The sequence below is a fragment of the Pseudophryne corroboree genome, chromosome 12, assembly GCF_028390025.1.
Source record: "Pseudophryne corroboree isolate aPseCor3 chromosome 12, aPseCor3.hap2, whole genome shotgun sequence".
In the NCBI taxonomy this organism is placed as follows: Eukaryota; Metazoa; Chordata; class Amphibia; order Anura; family Myobatrachidae; genus Pseudophryne; species Pseudophryne corroboree.
The window spans coordinates 142889513-142910691 of NC_086455.1; the positions used below are offsets into that span (position 1 = coordinate 142889513).

Below are 21179 nucleotides of genomic sequence, written 5' to 3' on the forward strand. Positions count from 1 at the left end.
GCTCCCTAGGCACATCTGCAATAAAATGACATTGAACAGAATGGAACCAGACAAACCAACCATACATGCGAAATGGACTCATTTCCACTGTGAGATTATACAGTAGGTTTTTTATTCTTTTCATGTTAACTTTTTATTGAAAGAACTTGGGTTGAATTGGTTTAATTTGTTAATTCATGTTAATAAAAGTGTTTGTGTATATTAAGTGACCTATTTAATAACATTACTTTTACCCCAAAAAATGTGAAAAAGGGTGTTTTCACACCCTTTTCACATTATTGTAGCACCACTGAAATGTATTAAAGGGCTTTAGGAGCAGTTTTTGTGAACAAAGTGCAACAGAGTAAAGGAATAAAGCGCACCAACCAGTACAAACAATATCTATCTATCTATCTATCTATCTATCTATCTATCTATCTATCTATCTATCTATCTATCTATCTATCTACATATATATATACAGGGGTTAAAGTGAGCCGGAACGGGGCGGAACTGCGTTCCGTCAGTCCCACCAGGAGACGGAACGCAGTTCCGCCTCCCCCGGCTCACCTAACCCGATGTCCCGGGTGGCGCTGCAGGGAGATGCCGGGCGCCCGCTGAGATTGCGTTACCAGCGGGCGCCCGTCTCCCTCTCCGCAGCGGCAGCCGGAGCTCAGTACTGAGCTCCGGCTTCCGGCTCTGTCAGTGCGCGCTATGGGAGAGACGTCATGACGTCTCTCCCATAGTGCCGAGGAGCGGGCGGCGAGAGAGGACTGCGGCGGGAGCGGGGCTTGGTAAGTATGGTGCCCCCCCTCCCCCCTCCCTCCTATATGTGTACCACTAGCGGTGTTTCTACTGGGGGCTAGTTACTGGGGGGCTTTTACTACTGGGGGGCTTTACTACTGGGGCAAACTACAGAGGGGCAAAACTACTGGGGAGCTTTACTACTGGGGCAAACTACAGAGGGGCAAACTACTGGGGGCTTTACTACTGGGGCAAACTACAGAGGGGCAAACTACTGGGGGGCTTTAGTACTGGGGGCAAACTACTGGGGGGCTTTACTGCTGGGGCAAACTACAAGGGGCAAACTACTGGGGGCATTACTACAAGGGGGCAAGCTACAAAGGGGTAAACTACTGGCAGCATTACTACTGGGGGCTAAACTACAAGGGGGCATAATTACAGGAGCTAAACTACTGGGGGTATAACTACAAGGGGGCAAACTACTGGGGACATTACTAACTTTGGCAAACTACATGGGGGCTAAACTACAGGGGCTAAACAACTGGGGGCACAACTGCAGGGGGCATTACCACTGGGGGATAAACTACATGGGGCAAACTACATGAGGGCAAAACTACTGGGGGCATTACCACTCAGAGGCTAAACTAAAGGGGGGGGGGAGTAAATTGCTGGGGTCATAACTGCAGGGGCATTACCAGTATGGGCATGACTACTGGGGCTAAACGACTAGGGGCAATACTACACAGGGGCATTACCATTAAGGGCATTACTGATGGGGTGCACAGTTAATGAGGGCATTGTAAAGGGGGCACTTCATAAGGGGCACTACTGTTGGGGGCATTGCATAAGGGGCACTACTACTGTGGGCATTGTATAAGGGGTGCTACTGCTGGGGGCATTACTGTATGGGCCGACAAAGAAGCTGCGTTCCCGGTCCGCCGTCCGTCGCTCCACCCCTACCATCGCCGCCGCACTGGAAGCCCAGGTTCCAGACTCCCAGCTGCAGCGGATCTGGGACCAGGCCGGCTTTATTATCCCTGCCGCTGCATCGAGCTCCTGTGACCGCGGCGCTACTAGTTCAAATCTGTCACTGATTGGCTGCCGGTCCGCAGCAGTTTTGAAATATTAGCGCCGTGGTCACAGGAGCTCGATGCGGCGGCAGGGATAATAAAGCCAGCCTGGTTCCAGATCCACTGCAGCCGCCCTCAGCCTCTTCTGCCGCCCCGCCCTCGGACCTCTGCGCACCCACAGCCTCCTCCTCCGCACTATCTCCGAGGCCCACAGCCTCCTCCACGTCACGCCTACCACAGCCTACTCATCCACAGCACCGCAGACCACCGCCGCTGCTAAACAGGTAATCTAACCTGCTGCCTTTCTCTCTCCCTAGTCCCTACTGTATTCCCTTGCTGTCACTTTCCATGTCCCTGCTGTCACTTTCCATGTCCCTGCTGTCACTCTCCCTGTCACTCTATAATGTGAATTTCGGCTCATACCGTGTGCTATAATGTGAATTTCGGCTCATACTGTGTGGTGTAATGTGAATTTCGGCTCATACCGTGTGCTATAATGTGAATTTCGGCTCATACTGTGTGGTGTAATGTGTATTTCGGCTCATACCGTGTGGTGTAATGTGAATTTGGCTCATACTGTGTGGTGTAATGTGAATTTGGCTCATACTGTGTGGTGTAATATGAATGTGGCTCATACTGTGTGGTATAAATGTGAATTTCGGCTCATACTGTGAGGTATAATGTGAAAGGGGTCCTACTATTGTGGTGCATAATGTGTATAAGGGGTATATGGTGTGGTAAACTACACTGAAGGGCACGCCCCCTTTTGCGTGGCCACGCCCCCTTGTCAGGAGTGCGCGCGCATTCGGCGCGCACATAATTGCACCCTTCACTTTTCCATACCCCCACTTCAAAATTTCCACTTGGGTACTACTACTGTGGGCATTATTACTATTGTGTGACCACGCCCCCTTTTTTGAGGCCACACCCCCTTTTTGCTGCGCGCGCCGTAGGCGCGCGCAATACCTGTATATATATATATATATATATATATGTAGAAAGGAAATGACACAGCGCCACTTGCGAGGAGGGTTCTCAGTATAAAATGAAATAATAAAATTGCTAAAAAACTGCTAAAAAACACACGCAACCTTGTTAAAAGGTGTCCGCCAACCCTTAAGAGCGCAATGCTGGTTCAGTACTGCTGGGAAAAATCTGAAAGTGGGGGAATAAGGGTACCGGCGACAGGTGTTGTTTAAAAGGCAGTAGGTAAAAAGATAGATTTAAAAGCCAAAAACTATGTAATAATACAAACAAGCTTTAATATTACATAAAAGCGGATCAAAACATGAAAACACTGATAAAATCTTATAAGCATAAAAGGTCTTAGTAAAAAGTAAGGACTTCTAACTTAGCTTTTAAAATAGGCAAGGGAGTCACCTTTGAAGAAGTCAGCTGTGACGAAACGCGTTGGGATCCCTGTGGTGACTCCCTTGCCTATTTTAAAAGCTAAGTTAGAAGTCCTTACTTTTTACTAAGACCTTTTATGCTTATAAGATTTTATCAGTGTTTTCATGTTTTGATCCACTTTTATGTGATATTAAAGCTTGTTTGTATTATTACATAGTTTTTGGCTTTTAAATCTATCTTTTTACCTACTGCCTTTTAAACAACACCTGTCGCCGGTACCCTTATTCCCCCACTTTCAGATATATATATATATACACACACTAAAACACAATTCCCAAATGCGCTATATTCGTTGAATGTATATTTATAGATTCTTCCAAGATGAACCCAATAGGTATAGACTGCAAGTAGGAGAATTCTTAAAGATAATGGTTTACTGGGTCCTACAGATATCCCCTCACCAGAGAATCACCCACACAAGAGGCCCAAGGCCAGAGGCGTAACTAGGGTTTTCGGAGCCCAGGGCAAGATGAAGAGTGGCTCCCCCCCCCCAAAAAAAAAAAAAAAACACCAAAAGAAGTATGTGCGCGCGCCGAAAAAATGGGCATGGCCACACACCAGAAGGGGTGTGGACACTGAAAATGCCCCAATAGTGCCAGTTACATTGCCCCACAGTGCCAGTTACATGCCCCACAGTGCCAGATACATTGCCCCAATAGTGCCAGTTACAATGCCCCACAGTGCCGGATACATGCCGCACAGTGCCAGTTACATTGCCCCACAGTGCCAGTTACATTGCCCCACAGTGCCAGTTACATGCCCCACAGTGCCAGTTACATGCCACACAGTGCCAGTTACATTGCCCCACAGTGCCAGATACATGCCCCAAACTGCCAGTTACATGCCCCACACTGCCAGATACATGCCCCACAATGCCAGTTACATTGCCCAACAGTGCCAGATACATGCCCCACAGTGCCAGATACATGCCCCACAGTGCCAGTTACATTGCCCCACAGTGCCAGATACATGCCCCACAGTGCCAGTTACAAGACTCTCCCCCCCCCCACCCTGACGCTACTGCTTACTTCAGTCACTGAAGTAAGCGTCAGCGGCGAGGGGGGGGAGTGTTCAGTAGGGCCGTCAGTCACTCACCGCTGCGGTGCTTCCCTCTGCTATGTGAGGGGAGGAGAGTGCAGCGCCTCTCCTGCCCCTCACCGCTCCAGGTCTCCGGCGGCGGCTATGTGGCGCCGGTTCGCTAGCCAATCAGAGCTCGCGGACCGGCAACCAATCAGGAGCCGGTCCACAAGCTCTGATTGGCTAACGCCGCCGGAGACCGGACACACGCAGCGCTGCTGGCAGCGGCGGTGAGGGGAGGGAGAGACGCTGCGCTCTCCCCTCACATTTCGGCATGACGGGGGCGAGTGGGGCATGATGCCCTGGCCGCCGGCGGCACCCCCCTCTCCTGGGGCCTGCCAAGGTGCCCAGGGCACGTGCCCCACTCGCCCTACCCTAGTTACGCCTAAGCCCAAGGCCAATTAGTACCAATTATTGGTTTATTCACAAATTGTGCGCTAAACATTCAATGAATATAGCGCACTTGGGAATTGTGTTTCATTCTATGTGTATTTGAGATTTAGCAACAGAGATCTTTTCTGTAGTGCTGCTGCTGTCTTGGCGCAAGATAAGGATATTGTTTTTTACTATATGTATGTATATATATATATATATATATAATTCAAACTTGCAGCTTGGTTCAAACTATTTGGATCACAGGGCTTATAGATGCATCTGATCAAAGCGCAGAGTACAGCTGAGCCTAAAGCTGTGTCTCCCTATACATAGTCACTTTGTACAGCACAGCCACTTGTGAGTGTAGAGTCTCTCTATAGCCAGTATAGCGCAGCGGGGCATATTGCTGCTTCTGACACAAGGGAAAGCAGATGCAATACAGAGACACAGGGGGAGGGGGATGCTGAGGCTGCTGCAGACATGTGGGGACACTGATATTATAGAGATGTCAGGGCCGTAACTAGGTGTGGGCAGAAGGTGCTTTGCCCACAGCGCATTTGGTCTGTGGGTGTACCTTCCACATACACCCCAAATGGCCACCCCACCACCTATTGCCCTTGTGTGCTCCGCTGACGGATGCCCCAGCTGCTCCTCCTGCTCCCCTGTGTAGAGCACTGACAGCCGCTGATGCTGCTCCTCCTGCACCCCTGTATAGAGCACTGACGGTTGCTCCTCGCACTCCCGCACCCCTGTTTGGACTGCTGACGGTCGCTGCTCCCCTGTGTAGAGCGCTGACGGCCCCATTGGTTGAAGCATAAACACCAATAGTGAGCAGTCAGCACTGGCCGAGTCTCACTCTCTCCCCCGTGTATGGCACTCCGCCCTCTCTCTTGTCCTGCAGACAGTGCACAGAGGGAGTTCCAGGTCAGGAGTCAGCAGCAGCTCAGAAGGGAGAAAATAATGTAAGTATCTATACACATTACACTACAGTACAGTACAGTACACTACACCCTTAAGGTAAGGGACTCTACTTGGCATAATGTATATAAGGGGCTCTACCTGTTGTAATGTGTATATGGGGCTCTACCTGGCATAATGTGTATAATGTGCTCTACATGACATAATGTGCTCTACCTGGCATAATGTGTATAATTATAAGGTGCTCTACCTGGTGTAATGTGTATAATAGGCTCTATTTTGCGCAATGTGTATAATGTGCTCTACCTGGTGTAATGTGTATAATGTGCTCTACCTGGTGTAATGTGTATAATGTGCGGTACCTGGTGTAATGTGTATAATGGGCTCTACCTGGCATAATGTGTGTAAGAGGCTCTATCTGGCGTAATGTTTATAAGGGCCTCTACCTGGCGCAATGTGTACAAGTAGCACTACTGTGTGGTGTAATGTGAATTGGTACTATTATGTGGCCACATCCTTTTTTTTATGAAGCCACGCCCTAAAATTATGCTGTCCCTGTTTTAACTATGGGTGGGGGGGATGCTGATTCTTGCACACAGCACTAAAATGTCTAGCACTGAGATATGTAGGGGGTTGTCTAGGCTGTATTCACATGGGAGTCACAGATACTATACAGGGACACATGGGGGAGGGGGTTGCTGCTGCAGAGATGTGAGGGGGAAAGCTAAAGCTATACAGAGACACGGGTGTGTTGAGGCTATGGAGAGACATAAGGGTTGCGTTGAGGCTATGGAGGTGAGATGGGGTGAGCTAAAGCTATGGAGAGACACAGAGGGTTAGCTAAGACTGTGGAGAGACATTGGGTGAGCTGAGGCTATGGAGAGATGCGGTGGGTGAGACTGTTGAAGAGACACAGGGGTTGAGGGCACAATAATCTTCATTAAGACAGTTCTGTAAAAAACCTCTGTTGTATGATGACATTGCTGATATTCTTACACAAATAGAGGTCTTCCGGACCATGGGGTTGCCTACATGAATCATGAATACTGATTGAAGTGCTTGTATGCCCAGGGAGGATCTATTTCTTCAAAGGTGGTTATAGAGAAACATAGGCATGAAAAAAATCAAGCCAACTGACCTGAACGTAGCGGGTAGTGATTGGATGTGTGAGCCCCAAGAAAGATTAGTGTACTTGGCCCAAAGATTTTTATTGCTGGCCCTGCTGCTGTCCAGAAGCAATTCTGCTGGTCTCCAGCGAGCAGCAGTCTGGCAACAGCTGTCGTGCTGCTGCTGAGAGAGTTGCTGCTGGCGGCTGCAAGGGAGGAAGCTAACACCAAATGGGTACAGCCAGGGGGACAGTGCTAACAAGAGGGGGAGGGCCCCCTTTCTTAAACACCCCAGGTCCCCCAAGGCTTAATCCGGTCCTGGCCACATGATTGACATGTCAGGTGTGTTTTATGCAGACAGTGCTGCCTTCTCTCTCCTCCTGTTGGGATTAAGAAGTGGTCCTTTTGATATCGAGCTACTTAATGAGTATAAATGTCCTAAATGCTGTGGGAGTTAATTTGGTGGGCATGAGGGAGTTAATGATTTTTTAAGTGGCTAATTCTATTGAATGGGTTTGGTGCTGAAAAAGTTAATGATTTTTTGAGGAAGGTTATTGCAATGAGATGATACTGTAGGGTGGTCACAAAAATGCTACCTGTATTGTCACTAAAATGATCTTAGTATTTTATGGACTTCGCTGAAATGCTCTTAGTGTTGCATGGTAGTCCCTAAAATGATCTCCGTATTGTCTGGTGGTCACAATAATTCTCTCTGAATTGTCTGGCGGTCACAAAATTACTCTTAGTATTGTATAGCAGCCTCTAAAATGCTCTTAGTATTGTATGGTGTCCACTAAAATGCTGTTAGTGTTGTTTAGGGGCGTGTCATTCATGGAAAAGTCAGCATAGGAAAAGGGGGCACGAAAATCTAAAACATAGTAACATAGGGGTCTATTTACTAAGCCTTGGATCGAGATCAAGACGCTGGAGATAAAGTACTAGCCAATCGACTCCTAAATGTAATTTTTCAAACACAGCCTGTGGCATGGCAGTTGTCTGGTATCTCCAGTGACTTTATCTCCATCCAAGGTTTAGTAAATAGACCCCATAGTTTCTGAGGTTGAAAAAAGACAGTTTGCACATCGAGTTCAACCTATTTGTGGTGGTCTCCTACACTGTATTATTTTTAGGACTAATTTTATCTTGTGTGAATGTCGACCGTTCTGTTTATTCCTCTTTTTTTATTTTTTATTATAGTGTGTGATCTATCCACCATAACCCTGTATATCCTTATCCATTAGAAATTTATCTAGCCCAGTTTTAAAAGTAATGACTGAGTCCACGATTACTACTCATTTAGGCAGGGAATTCCAAATATTGTCCTTACTGTGAAGAAACCTTTTTGTCTCTGTGTGTGAAATCTCCTCTCCTCTAACTTAAACGGATGACCACGTGTCCTTTGCGTTGATATTACCAAAACCAAATCCTCTGCAAACTCTGAGTATTGTCTCCTTATATATTTGCAAAAGTTCATTATGTCCCCTCTTAATCTCCTCTTTTCCAGTGTGAACATGCCTAGCCTATCAAGCCTTTCCTCATAATCTAGCATCTCCATCCCCTTAATCAATTTGGTCGCCCGTCTCTGAACCTTTTCTAGTTCCAGGATATCCTTTTTGAAGTATGGTGCCCAAAAATGTGCACAATATTTGAGATGTGGCCTCACTAGGGATTTATGTAATGGGAGTATAACACACCCATCCCTTGCATCAATTCCCTGCTTTATGCATGCTAATACCTTGTTTGCCTTTTTTGCTGTAATCCTGCTTTGGGTACTACTCAGCGGTGCAAGTGGGCGGGTACGGCGTACCCTTAAGAATTTAGCCGTGGGTACGCCGTACCCACCGCCGACGGGCCGAAGCTCCCTCCGCTGCTCACCGCCGCTGCTCACCGCCGCTGCTGTGAGGGGAGGAGAGCGCAGCATTCGCCTCTCCTGCCCCTCAGTGTCTTCCTTCAATTCAGCGCCGGCCCGTGAGCCAATCAGAGCTCGTGGACCAGCAGCCAGGGCTGCCGGACCGCGACCTTTCATTGGCTCACAGATCGGCGCTGAATTGAAGGAAGACACCCTCACCGCCGCCAGAGACTGAGGGGCAGGAGAGGCGCAGGCTGCACTCTCCTCCCCTCACACACACACACACACGACAGCAGCAGCAGGGGAAGGGGGGCATGTTTACCTGGCACTGGGGGGGACATGTGTATCTGGCACTGGGGGGACATGTGTATCTGGCACTGGGGGCATATCTGGCACTGGGGGGACATATATATCTGGCACTGGGGGCATATCTCGCACTGCGGGGACATGTGTATCTGGCACGGGGCATATCTGGCACTGGGGGGACATGTGTATCTGGCACTGTAGGCATATCTGGCACTGTGGGCATATCTGGCAATGGGGGGACATGTGTATCTGGCACTGGAGGCATATCTGGCACTGTGGGCATATCTGGCAATGGGGGGACGTGTATCTGGCACTGGGGGCATATCTGGCACTGCGGGGGACATGTGTATCTGGCACTGGGGGCATATCTGACACTGAGGGCATATCTGGCACTGGGGGGACATGTGTATCTGGCACAGGGGGCATATCTGGCACTGCGGGGGACATGTGTATCTGGCACTGGGGGGCATATCTTACACTGAGGGCATATCTGGCACTGGGGGACATATGTATCTGGCACTGGGGGTATAGCTGGCACTGGGGTGGACATGTGTATCTGGCACTGGGGGCATATCTCGCACTGTGGGGACATGTGTATCTGGCACTGGGGGCATATGACACTGAGGGCATATCTGGCACTGGGGGCATTTCTGTATCTGGCACTAGGGGCATATCTGGCACTGGGGGCATATCTGGCACTGTGGGGGCATTTATGTATCTGGCACTGTGAGGCAATGTATATCTGGCACTCTGGGGCCATTTGTGTATCTGGCACTGTGGGGCAATGTGTATCTGGCACTCTGGGGGCATTTGTGTATCTGGCACTGTGGGGCAATGTGTATCTGGCACTGTGAGGCAATGTATATCTGGCACTCTGGGGGCATTTGTGTATCTGGCACTATTGGGGCAATGTATATCTGGCACTGTGGAGCAATGTATATCTGGAACTGTGGGGCAACGTGTATCTGGCACTATTGGGGTCATATGTGTATCTGCCCCTCCCCCATATGTGTATCACGCCCCCATTTTCATTGGCCACGCCCCACGTGGCTTTTGGCCACACCCATTTTTTGGGCGCACACAGTACCTATAAGACATTTTTTCTACTTGCACCACTTGTACTACTGCTAAATTTGTTATCTATGTGAACACCTAAGTCTTTTTCCAGTACAGAATCCCCTAGTTTTACCCCATTTAGTATGTAGGTGGTATTTTTGTTCTTGCTACCAAAGTGTCCTTACATTTGTCTGTATTGAACATCATTTCCCATTTTGCTGCCCATGCTTCCAGTTTAAATAAGTCATCTGCCTCCGAATTTATAAACTTACACAGTTTAGTATCGTCTGCTAAAATTGACACCATGCTCTCAAGACCTATTGCTAGATCATTTATGAAAATATTGAACAATAGTGGTCCAAGTACAGACCCTTGAGGCACGCCACTTAGTACTTTAGTCCAATTCTAAAAAGTTCCATTTACCACAACTCACTGCTCCCTATTATCCAACCAATTTCTAACCCAAGTGCATATTGTGCTTCCTAGCCCCAGTTCTTGTAGCGTATAGATAAGTCTCATGTGCGGTGCTGTGTCTAAAGCTTTAGCAAAGCCTACAAAGATTACATACACCTCCTTAACATGATCTAGGTTCGTGTTGTTTCATAAAAGCCTAATAAGTTTGTTTGGCATGATGTATCCTTCACAAATCCATGTTGGTTCCTATTAAAAACCTTATTGGCTTCAAGGAACTTCTGTATACAATCCCTTAAAATACCTTCCAGTACTTTCCCCGCTATAGATGTAAGACTTACTGGTCTATAGTTACCCAGTTCAGATTTACTTCCCTTTTTGAATATCGGCGCAACTTCCACTATACGCCACTTTTTGGGAACCATGCCTGATGTAAGTGAGCCACTGAAAATAGCAGTCTTGCTAGTTCAGAGTGAAGCTCCATGAGAACCCTAGGATGAATTGTTCCATTGCGACCAGGTGATTTATTAGTCTTATTTTTTTTTAATCGGTCCCGCACTACTTCCTCACTTAAATAAACACTTAGCAGTGGGACAATATTGTAGCTGAGGTTATGTGCTAAACCCGGTATCTGGTCCTCTCTTGTGAATACAGATGAGAAAAACTCATTTAGTTTCATGTCATTATCGTCTTTAATTAAGACACCCAGCTTGTCCTTTAAAGGGCCAATACTCTCCTTATTTAATCTTTTGGTGTTGATGTTTTAAAAAAAACTTTTTAGGCTTCTATCCAAAGTTCTGGGTCTCCATATACCCCCACCCCACCCTACCCTAAATTAGCCTTACTCCATCTGTTTCAAGGTGATCTCCCGCCAAACGATCAATATGTGATGGGCCACATCCTATATATCAACTAAATTCCAGATCACACAAAACTGGCTCAAACCCCGAATCCCCACTATAGCTGCGGTTGAAGCCGTCATCCAGTCCCATTCTGAATTTGAGACAGCAGGCATACCCTTTTCCCCTCTTTTATCAAACCACCTTCTCCGCTGGTTTTCCTGGCATACATATAGGTCTCCTACCTTGGTGTGACAGACCCTCTGTACCGTTTGTTATGGTTGGCTAATTGTGGGCTTTTGTTTTGTTGTTTTGTTTTATTTTGTTATGCGGATATTAAGCCCTAAGCTTGCATATTGATTTAAAATAATGCACCAGAATGCTTATACACATGTCTGATTTTTGTATGGATCTGTGTGGAAAGATTACCACGTAACCCTGTTTGTATCAGAAGTGTATTCCTCCCCCCATACTTCCCTTATTGTTCTTTTTTCTGTATCCCCCTCCTTCTCCATCATTTGTTGTAAAATCTTAAATAAAAGTCTTATATTGGAAAAAAAAACTTTTTAGTGTTTGATTTACTTTCCAACTAGCTTTTCAGTTTCTACTTTAGCCGGTCTTATTTCTTTTTTGCATATTTTGTAACAATCCCTATAGTACTTGAATGACTCCGCTTTACCATCTGATTTATATTTTTTGAATGCTCGCCTCTTTTTGCCCATTAGAGCTTTAATATTTTTGTTAAGCCACATTGGTTTGGAATTATTACTCCTTCATTTGCTGCCCATGGGAATACATTTACAAGTATAATTATCGAGCAGCGTTTTTTATACCTCTCATTTCTCTGTAGTATTTTTACCTTGAAACAAAATTTCACATTCAATGTCCCTTGGAGCTTTCCTCATCATGTCAAAGTTGGCTTTACTAAAGTTTAGAGTCCTAGTTGAGCCTATATAGGGCTGCTTATGAAAACTGATATTAAATGTGACCATATTGTGGTCGCTGTTTCCCATGGGCTCCCCTACTATAATATTTTATATCAATTCCCCATTGTTTGTTAATACAGGTTGAGTATCCCATATCCAAATATTCCGAAATACGGAATATTCCGAAATACGGACTTTTTTGACTGAGAGTGAGATAGTGAAACCTTTGTTTTTTGATGGCTCAATGTACACAAACCTTGTTTAATACACAAAGTTATCAAAAATATTGTATTAAATGACCTTCAGGCTGTGTGTATAAGGTGTATGTGAAACATTAATGAATTGTGTGAATGTACACACACTTTGTTTAATGCACAAAGTTATAAAAAATATTGGCTAAAATTGCCTGCAGGCTGTGTGTATAAGGTGTATATGTAACATAAATACATTCTTTGCTTAGATTTAGGCCCCATCACCATGATATCTCAATATGGTATGCAATTATTCCAAAATACGGAAAAATCCGATATCCAAAATACCTCTGGTCCCAAGCATTTTGGATAAGAGGTACTCAACCTGTACCAGGTCTAGGATTGCATTGTACCTAGTTGGTTCCTTGATTAATTGAAGTAAGTAGTGATCATTTAGTGTTTTTAAAATCCTATTACCCCTAGCAGTATCACATGAATCATTTGTCCAATTAATCTCCAGATAGTTAAAATCTCCCATCACTATTACGTCTCCTAATCCTGCCGCTTTCTCAATTTGCTTCAGTAACAATTCCTCATCAGACACATTAATACCAGGTAGTTTGTAGCATAGCCCTAAAAGTATCTTTTTAGTTCCCTTTCCCCCCACAGACAATTTCTACCCATAAAGTCTCAACAGTATTTGAAGTCCCCTCATGAATATCTTCCCGTATATCAGGTTTTAATAATGGCTTTACATGAACACATACCCCTCCACTCCTTTTATTTAATCTGTCTCTTATTTAGTCTCCAGTATCTTGCCTCTGGGTGATTGGGATGAAGTTACGCCACTGCGCACTGCTGTAAACTGAAGAGATCATGGCTTAAACTTACCATAAAATGTGGAGGCCCTGACCAATTTGGTGCCCTAAAGATTTGTTTTGTTCAGTGCCCTGATCTCCCCCCTCATGAGAGAGCTTTTGTGTGTACATTAAAAGGGGCATGGCTTCATAGAAGCGACATGGTATCCCAGAAGGGGACATAATGATGCTGTGCTCCCCTTCCACCATTGTGTTGTGCTCCCCAACCCACACATCCTCATCCCCCCTTGTGTCTTTCCAGCCGACTGGCTGGTACTTTATCTCCAGCTACTTTATCTCCATCCAAGGCTTAGTAAATAGACCCCTTAGTCCCTTTCAGCAGGAGCCACACTGCGCATGTGTGCATATCTGTTTCTGTGCCATCAATCATAGTGCCCCAAAGCATGATTGACATTCTGCTGGCATTTGGGGGGTGGTGACGGGGCAGAGACATGGAGCATTCTAGAAAATGTGGACATTTTCTGAGTGTGCCAAAGCTAGTGGCTGCGTCCTTGGATGCAGCATCACAGGGCCCAGAAGCATGATTTCACTGGATTGGATCAAGAAGCCGGCAATAGGTAAGATGTTTCCGGTGGTTTTTGCACATGTTAGCAAATCTGCTGTGTACAAAGATGCGGTGGCTGTGCCATCTTATTATTATTATTATTATTATTACTATTATTGTTATTATCTAAATGGTTTGGAAACATTGTGTGCATAAGGTATTGGAATAACAATTGTAGCAGCTGGACGTGAAAGTGCGTGTTGTTATTACAGTTGCCGGTGTTATGTCATGAGCGAAACTTGTACTGAAAGCAGATGTTGAATAATGCAAAACAAGATCCATTCGCTGTAGAAGCCTCGAATAGTAAGTAATATAGTCATAGCAACCATTAATGTTACCCATGGGCAATTTTCTTTGTGTTTGTTGCAATAGCATTTATAGAAATGTTACTTGACCCATATCTGCGCAATGTCACACTTCAATACAAATGCTACATTAGGTCAAGGGCATATCAAATGTGATTGTTTATTATGTATTCTCCTTGCTAATATAAAACAAAATTTGGTGATTGCTGTTGAAAAACAAGTGGTAAACTTAGCGTTGGCTCACGATGGACGCAATACCGCAAAGCTAAAACTGCAGCCAAACCTCAGAAAATGCATACTGTATATACCATAGTTTGCAAACTACTTTAGTTGACATGCTCTACAGTTTACACCACCCACTGGACAACACTTGGTCACTTTGATCAGTATTAGTATAAAGTGATATTAAACTGTCTTTATAAATGACTGTGCTCATGACGAGTGAGAACGAATTTGGGTAATGAAAAGTACAGAATGAAAATACATTAACTGAAAACGCACAATTGTGTGCATAACAAAGTCTCACCAGTTTGTTTGTTACTACCCAGTTTTATTACTGTTTTGTTCCCAATTTTAAAGGGCAACATAATTTGTTGTCCTTATATACGTACAGTAAATGTAAATAAATAACTCTGTCTTTCATCAAGCATAAACTACAATATGCACCCAAAAACATATAATATGCACTATCAATGAGGAAAGCACCAATTAGATTTAAAGCTGAATCTGCAAACAACCAACCAGAAGCTGGTAGCTAATTCTGGTAACCGAAATCACCTGCACGTGCACCTTCCGTTTTTATTTCAACCAACCCTCAGGAGCCCACAATTGACATTGCTTTGACAGACAGGCATGCATTCTTGCTTGTGTAGGTCTGCAGACAGGGGCAAAGCAGGGCATGCCGATGCTCCCACTGACTCAAGCATTGCCCTGTAGCCCTTACTGTTGCCAGGAGAGACAACTTAGCAATGCAGTTGGGCTACAACAACATGGCACAGCCACAACAAGATAGTGGCCAAGATCTGGGGGAGGGAGAAAGTACATCTCCCATGAGCAATGGGGACAGTGGGAGGATACAATTGGAGTAGCAAGGATGTACTTCATACGAAGTCTCTGGTTGGTTGGGTGCGAGAATAAAGACTTTTAGTATGGACAGTAAAAAGGAAGCATATAAAAGGACTCTGTTTAGGGTGAAATTGAGACTCCGGAATCCCAAGTGTGAGTTGTACTACTTTTTATCCTTTGTCGTCCCTCAATTAAAAACCTGGCTACACCACTGCCTAAGTTATTAGCAATATAGCATACACTCCCATATGTTGGACTATAGTGCACTCAGTAGCTTGTCTCCTGTGTATACTTCACACTGGGTCTGCATCCTCTAGTGTTTACACTCTAATGCTGGAGCATCAGGGAGGCGGAGACTGATGACACAGTTCCTCCTGCAGGGGAGAGAGAGAGAGACGGTTCCTCCTGTAGCGTGTGTCACACTGCCTGAGTGGGACGGAGAGCAGTGGGCGGTGTGTGTTCCCTCCAACAGGAGTCAGTCTACACGGACGTGCAGCCTTCCATCCCATACTGTCAGAGTCACTACCTTACCACAGCTTCATGATGTATAGCGATAAGTACCGCGGTTTCACTGTACCAGCCTGTTATATATATGAGTAAGTTACTGCTGCTGCAGAACATCTTCTGCATTAACAAGTGTTGTCTTTGTATGTTAGTAAACCAGCGTTCTGGTTAACTAGCAATTGTGTGGATTAACATCACTATCAAACACCGCAACACTCCCGCAACAGGTTATGGGCACAGCCCCACGTGTTTGAGTGATAGCCCAGAACAGAGGTACACAGAACAAAAGTACAACAGATTAATTTAAAGAAACATTTTATTAAAACGCCGAGAAGATGCATAGCACAGTGCACAGCATGAACTTTGCAAAACTGAAAAGTGCAGAGAACTACACTACATGGAAGTTTGCCATGGAACTGCAGCTTAAGCGGGAAAAATTGTGGAAGGCCACAATAGACCCAGGAGCAGTTACTAACCCAGATGATGTAGACAGAGCCATCGGCATGATAGGCTTAGCTGTGGAGCAGCATATTTATTCTATAATCAGTTGAAAGTGTCAGCTAAGGACATGTGGACAGACGTACAAAAGGCGTATGAGGACAGAGGTGTGATGAAAAGGATATGTTTAAGAGACATTAACATGTATCTTAATATATGGGAAAAAATTGAGTGCCTGCAAGGACATGAATGATTACATTGCTAAGATATTGTCAATAGCTCAGCAGTTGGCATCTTTGGGGGCACAGGTGGATGAGGAGGAAGTGGCAATGGCGATGTTACAAAATCTGATGCCAGAATTAGATTTTTTTGATGGTTGCTTTGAAGTCTAATGATACCAAGCTGACAACAGAAATTCTAAGAGCCAAGCTACTACAGTTCCAAGAACATATTCCTGTCGAGACCATAGCTGAGGGTTCTGCCTTGCTCACAAAAGGGGCAAAGTCCAAAAAGCTCAAGTTCAAGTGTTTTGTGTGTCACAAGTTGAGGCATAAGGCTTCAGATTGTAGGTTAAGAAATTCCAGTGGCGCGCAGAAACAGCATGACAAACCAAATGAGTCAGCACTGAATGTAGTAGGTAGTCACAAGAAGGATTGCTGGTACATGGACTCGGGGACCACTAGGCATTTCAGTTGCAATCAGCATTGGCACTACAGTAAAAGAGATTGGGAATAAAATCCTTACTGTATCACAAGTTGGGACAATCACAGTGCGTTTAAAAATTGGAGGAGAAACAGTTGTTACAGATATCCAAGATGTATTATTCGTGACAGATTTGGGAAGTAATCTCATTGCTATCAGCATCCTATAGAAAAAGGGTTACAGAGTCCAGTTTGCAAAGGGCACGTGTATGGTGCAAAATAACAGAGGGACTGTAATTGCTTCAGCAACCTGGTGCAGCCAACTATATGTCCTAGACACTGAGGAGTGTTCTGCAATGATGGCTACTGATGCAAACCAATTAATAGAGCTGTGTCACAAACATTTGGGTCAGCTAGGATATGACAACGTCCAGAAACTGCTACATGGAATGGTAACATGGATCACCATGAGTAACAATGAAAGACCTATGTGTGAGAGCTGTATAAAAGGAAAGCAAAGTCGCAACCCATTTCCAAAGTCAGATAGTAGAGCAGAGACACCACTAGCTCTAGTGCACACCGATGTATGTGGTCCAATGGAGGTGGAATCAATCAATGGCTACAGATATTTCATGACTCTCATTGATGACGCCACAAGAATGACATATGTAAATTTTATTAAAGAAAAGAGTGAAGTTGTCAACAAAATTGTGGAATGCAGAAACCTGGTGGAGACCAAAATTAAAGTTCTTGAGATCCGAAAATGGTGGAGAGTATCACAAAAAGGTGTTAGCCGCATTCCTTAAAAAATATGGCATAAAGCATCAACTAACAATTGCCTACACACCGGAACAAAATGGCACGAGTGAATGGGCAAACCACACAATTGTTGAGAGAGCACTGACTATGTTAAATGACGTGGGCCTGGAAAAAAGATTTTGGGCCTAAGCAGTATCTACTGCAGTATACCTAAAAAATTGTGCACCTACAGTAGCTGTAAAAGGTAAAACGCCACTGGAGGCGTGGTCCAATAAAAAGCCAAGTGTCAGTCATCTTCGTGTCTTCGGGAGCTAAGCTTTTGCACATATACCTAAGGAGAAATGGTGAAAGTTAGATCCAAAATCCATAGAATGTATTATGCTTGGATACTGTGAAGAAAGCAAAGGATACGGACTTTGGGATATTACAAACAAACGTCTTCTTAAATCCAGAGATAGCACCACTAAATGGGGCAGTGGAGCAAGAAGAAAAATAACATGTATTATTGGTTGTACAGGCAGCGTGATGCGTGTCTGAATGTAGACAACCAATCAGGAAACAGGAGTTCCATGAGGAGCAACAAAGGTGTTCCAGCCAAGAAATACAGTGAGGAATATGCAACATAGCTTACTGTGAACCCCAAAACATACAGGAAGCAAAGTCAAGCAGTGATTGGACAAAGTGAAAGTCAGCAATTGATACAGAGCTGTCAGTACTGGATGATAACAGTGCATGAACTGTAGTTGATAGGCCAAGCAACCGTAAAACGATCAAGAACAAGTGGGTCTTTTGCAAGAAGTTAAATGCAGATGGGACAATTGCTCATTACAAAGCCTGCCATGTTGCCAATGGATATATCCAAAGGTCCAGAATCGATTATGGAGATATCTACTCACCTGTCGCAAGGTACAGCACCTTAAGGTTAGTGGTTGCTATTCCTACACTACATGATTTACTGTTTTACCAGCTAGACATTGATTCTGCATTTCTGAATGGAGAGTTAGCTGAGAAAATTTATATGGAACCACCTGAACATTATGACGAGAATATATTCCAAGCAGGAATAGTTTGCCTTTTAAAGAAGTCGTTATATGGCCTCAAGCAAAGTGGTCATTGGTGGTATGTGAAGTTGGATGGTGTGTTGTTAGGAATGAACTTTGTTATGTCAGAGACTGATCACTGCCTATATCACAAGACTGTAGACGAAAAGGTGTTCATCATAGCTGTATACGTAGATGATCTACTACTGGCAAGCCAAGAGAAACACATCACTGATGTAAAACACCAGCTAAAGCATAGGTTCAAGTTAAAGGATCTAGGCTCTGCAAATCATTTGTTAGGCCTGAGGATTGTACAAAATCTAAAAGAAGGCACTGTTACAATTGATAAACAAACATATATTGAGGCAATACTTTCCAAGTATGTAATGTCTGATGCAAAACCATTAGGTATTCCCATTGACAAAGGTGCAAAAATGGTAAAGACCATGTCACCAAGCAGCCAAGAAGAGAGAGGAAATGAAAAAGATTCCTTATCAGAATGCCATTGGTAGCTTAATGTACGCAAATATAGGGACTCATCCTGATATCACACATGCAGTAAGTTGGGCAAGTCAGTTTGCAATCAATCCTGGGAAGCAACACTGGATTGCAGTTAAAAGAATTTTAAGATACCTTAAAGGTACAAGTTCACTAAAGTTGGGATTTACAAAGTCCAAAGATTCAAGCTTAAAAGTTTTCTGTGATGCTGACTGGGGGTCAGATGAGGATGACAATCATTCCTATCTGTTTGTATTGGCAGGCGTGGCCGTCAGCTGGGCGAGCAGGAAGCAACCCACAGTTGCCCTTTCTACTACAGAAGCGGAGTATATGGCACTTACAGAAACATCAAAGGAAGCACTATGGATAAAAGAGACTTTGTCAGAATTAAGTCTTCTTTATCACAGTTAGACCATCAACATTATGTGTGATAACAAAGGATAAATAGATTTGTCTTCTAGCACCAAGCATTATGGATGGTCTAAGCATATTGCCATAAGACATAATTTCATTAGTTAATTAGTGGAGAATAAGTTCATCAATGTGGAATATGTGAGAAGTGAGGACAATGTTGCTGACATGTTAACAAAGGGACTGTCATCACACCTGCTAAATGTGTTCTTGAAAGAATGTGGACTAGAATATATTTGATGTTGATTTGTTCTTACAGTTTTTTTGCTTCATAACCATGTTTCCGATTACAGGTATGACCTTATTGAAAAGTTTTGAGAAAAAATGTCATGTTCTTTTATATGTGACCAGAGACCAGTGCTGAAAGTAGGGTGGTACGGAGTACCATTAAGTACCACCAGCCCACCACTGGGCATAATTTATAAGGGGCATTTTGGTGTGTAGGACATAATATGGTATCAGTGGCCTGTGTGTGGCATAATATGTAATAGGCATTACGGTGTGTGGTATAATATGTAAAGTATTATATGGCATAATGTGTAATGGGCATTACGGTGTGGCATAATGTGTAATGGATGTTACGGTGTGTGGCATAATGTGTAATGGGCATTACGGTGTGTGGCATAATGTGTAATAAGCATTATGGTGTGTGGCATAATGTGTAAGGGGCATTACAGTGTTTGGCATAATGTGGCCATGCCCCTATTGTCATGCAGCCACTCCCTTAGTTTTGTGTGACCACCCCCCTCATGAACACGCTCATTTTTTACTATCAATACCACTAGCAAAAAATTCTACTCTACTCCCGGAGACAGTCCTGAGCGAGGGGGGGGGGGGTGTTGGACTATAGTGCACTCAGTACCTTGTATCCTGTGTATACATTACACTGGGTGCGCATCCTCTAGTGTTTACCCTCTAGTGCTGGAGCATCAGGGAGGTGGAGACTGATCACACAGTTTCTCCTGCAGGGGAGAGAGAGAGACGGTTCCTCCTGTAGCGTGTGTCGCACTGCCTGAGTGGGATGGAGAGCAGTGGGCAGTGTGTTTCTTCCATCGGGAGTCAGTCTGCATGGATGTGCAGCCTTCCATCCCATACTGTCAGTCATTACCTTACCACAGCCGCATGACGGATAGCAATAAGTACCGTGCTTTCACTGTACCAGCCTGTTATATATATGAGTGAATTACTGCTGCTGGAGAACATCTTCAGCATTAACAAGTGTTGTCACCATCAAACACCGCAACACTCTACCAACACCATACTGTTCTGGACATAGGTTAGACCACTCTTCCCTCCTCCATCCCGCCTCTCCATTTGCAAGCAGGCATAAGTGTCAGATGTGAACAAATCTGCACATACGTATGTCCCATCAATGGTTGCCATCGATAGATGTTTTAGCTGGAAACATTGATGGCAAGAAACTATGCTGTCTTCTACCTTCGAGTGTTCCTACTACCGAATAGTTGCGCATGCAAACATGCGGCTTTGCTGGAGAAACATGCCAGCAGCAAAATTTTCCTCTGCACAAGCGCTGCTCTGCCCCCCCCCCCCCCCACACACACACGTAAAACCATTTGGTTCTCCATCATCTATTATAAAAGTATTCAGCATCAACCATATACCATAATCCATCGATGATTTAAGATCATCGATGGTTAATGGACATCCCTAATATGGCCTGTTCTCTGGGCATGCACAGAACCAAAATGAGTATTGTATCCAACTCAGCAACAGCCATGAGGCACACACCTGTCTTTATAAGGTCCCACACTTGACAGTGCATGTCTGAGCACAAACCAAGCATGAAGTCAAAGGAATTGTGTGTAGACCTCCAAGGCA

General features: G+C 44.7%; 1 protein-coding gene across 1 annotated transcript; it reads left to right on the forward strand.

The window, feature by feature from the left end:
- Window positions 1-18947: 18947 nt before the first annotated feature.
- On the forward strand, window positions 18948-19340 carry LOC134979979 (uncharacterized). Its single transcript, XM_063946580.1, has one exon. It carries the CDS (start codon window positions 18948-18950, stop codon window positions 19338-19340), a length of 393 nt encoding a protein of 130 aa, XP_063802650.1.
- Window positions 19341-21179: the final 1839 nt, after the last annotated feature.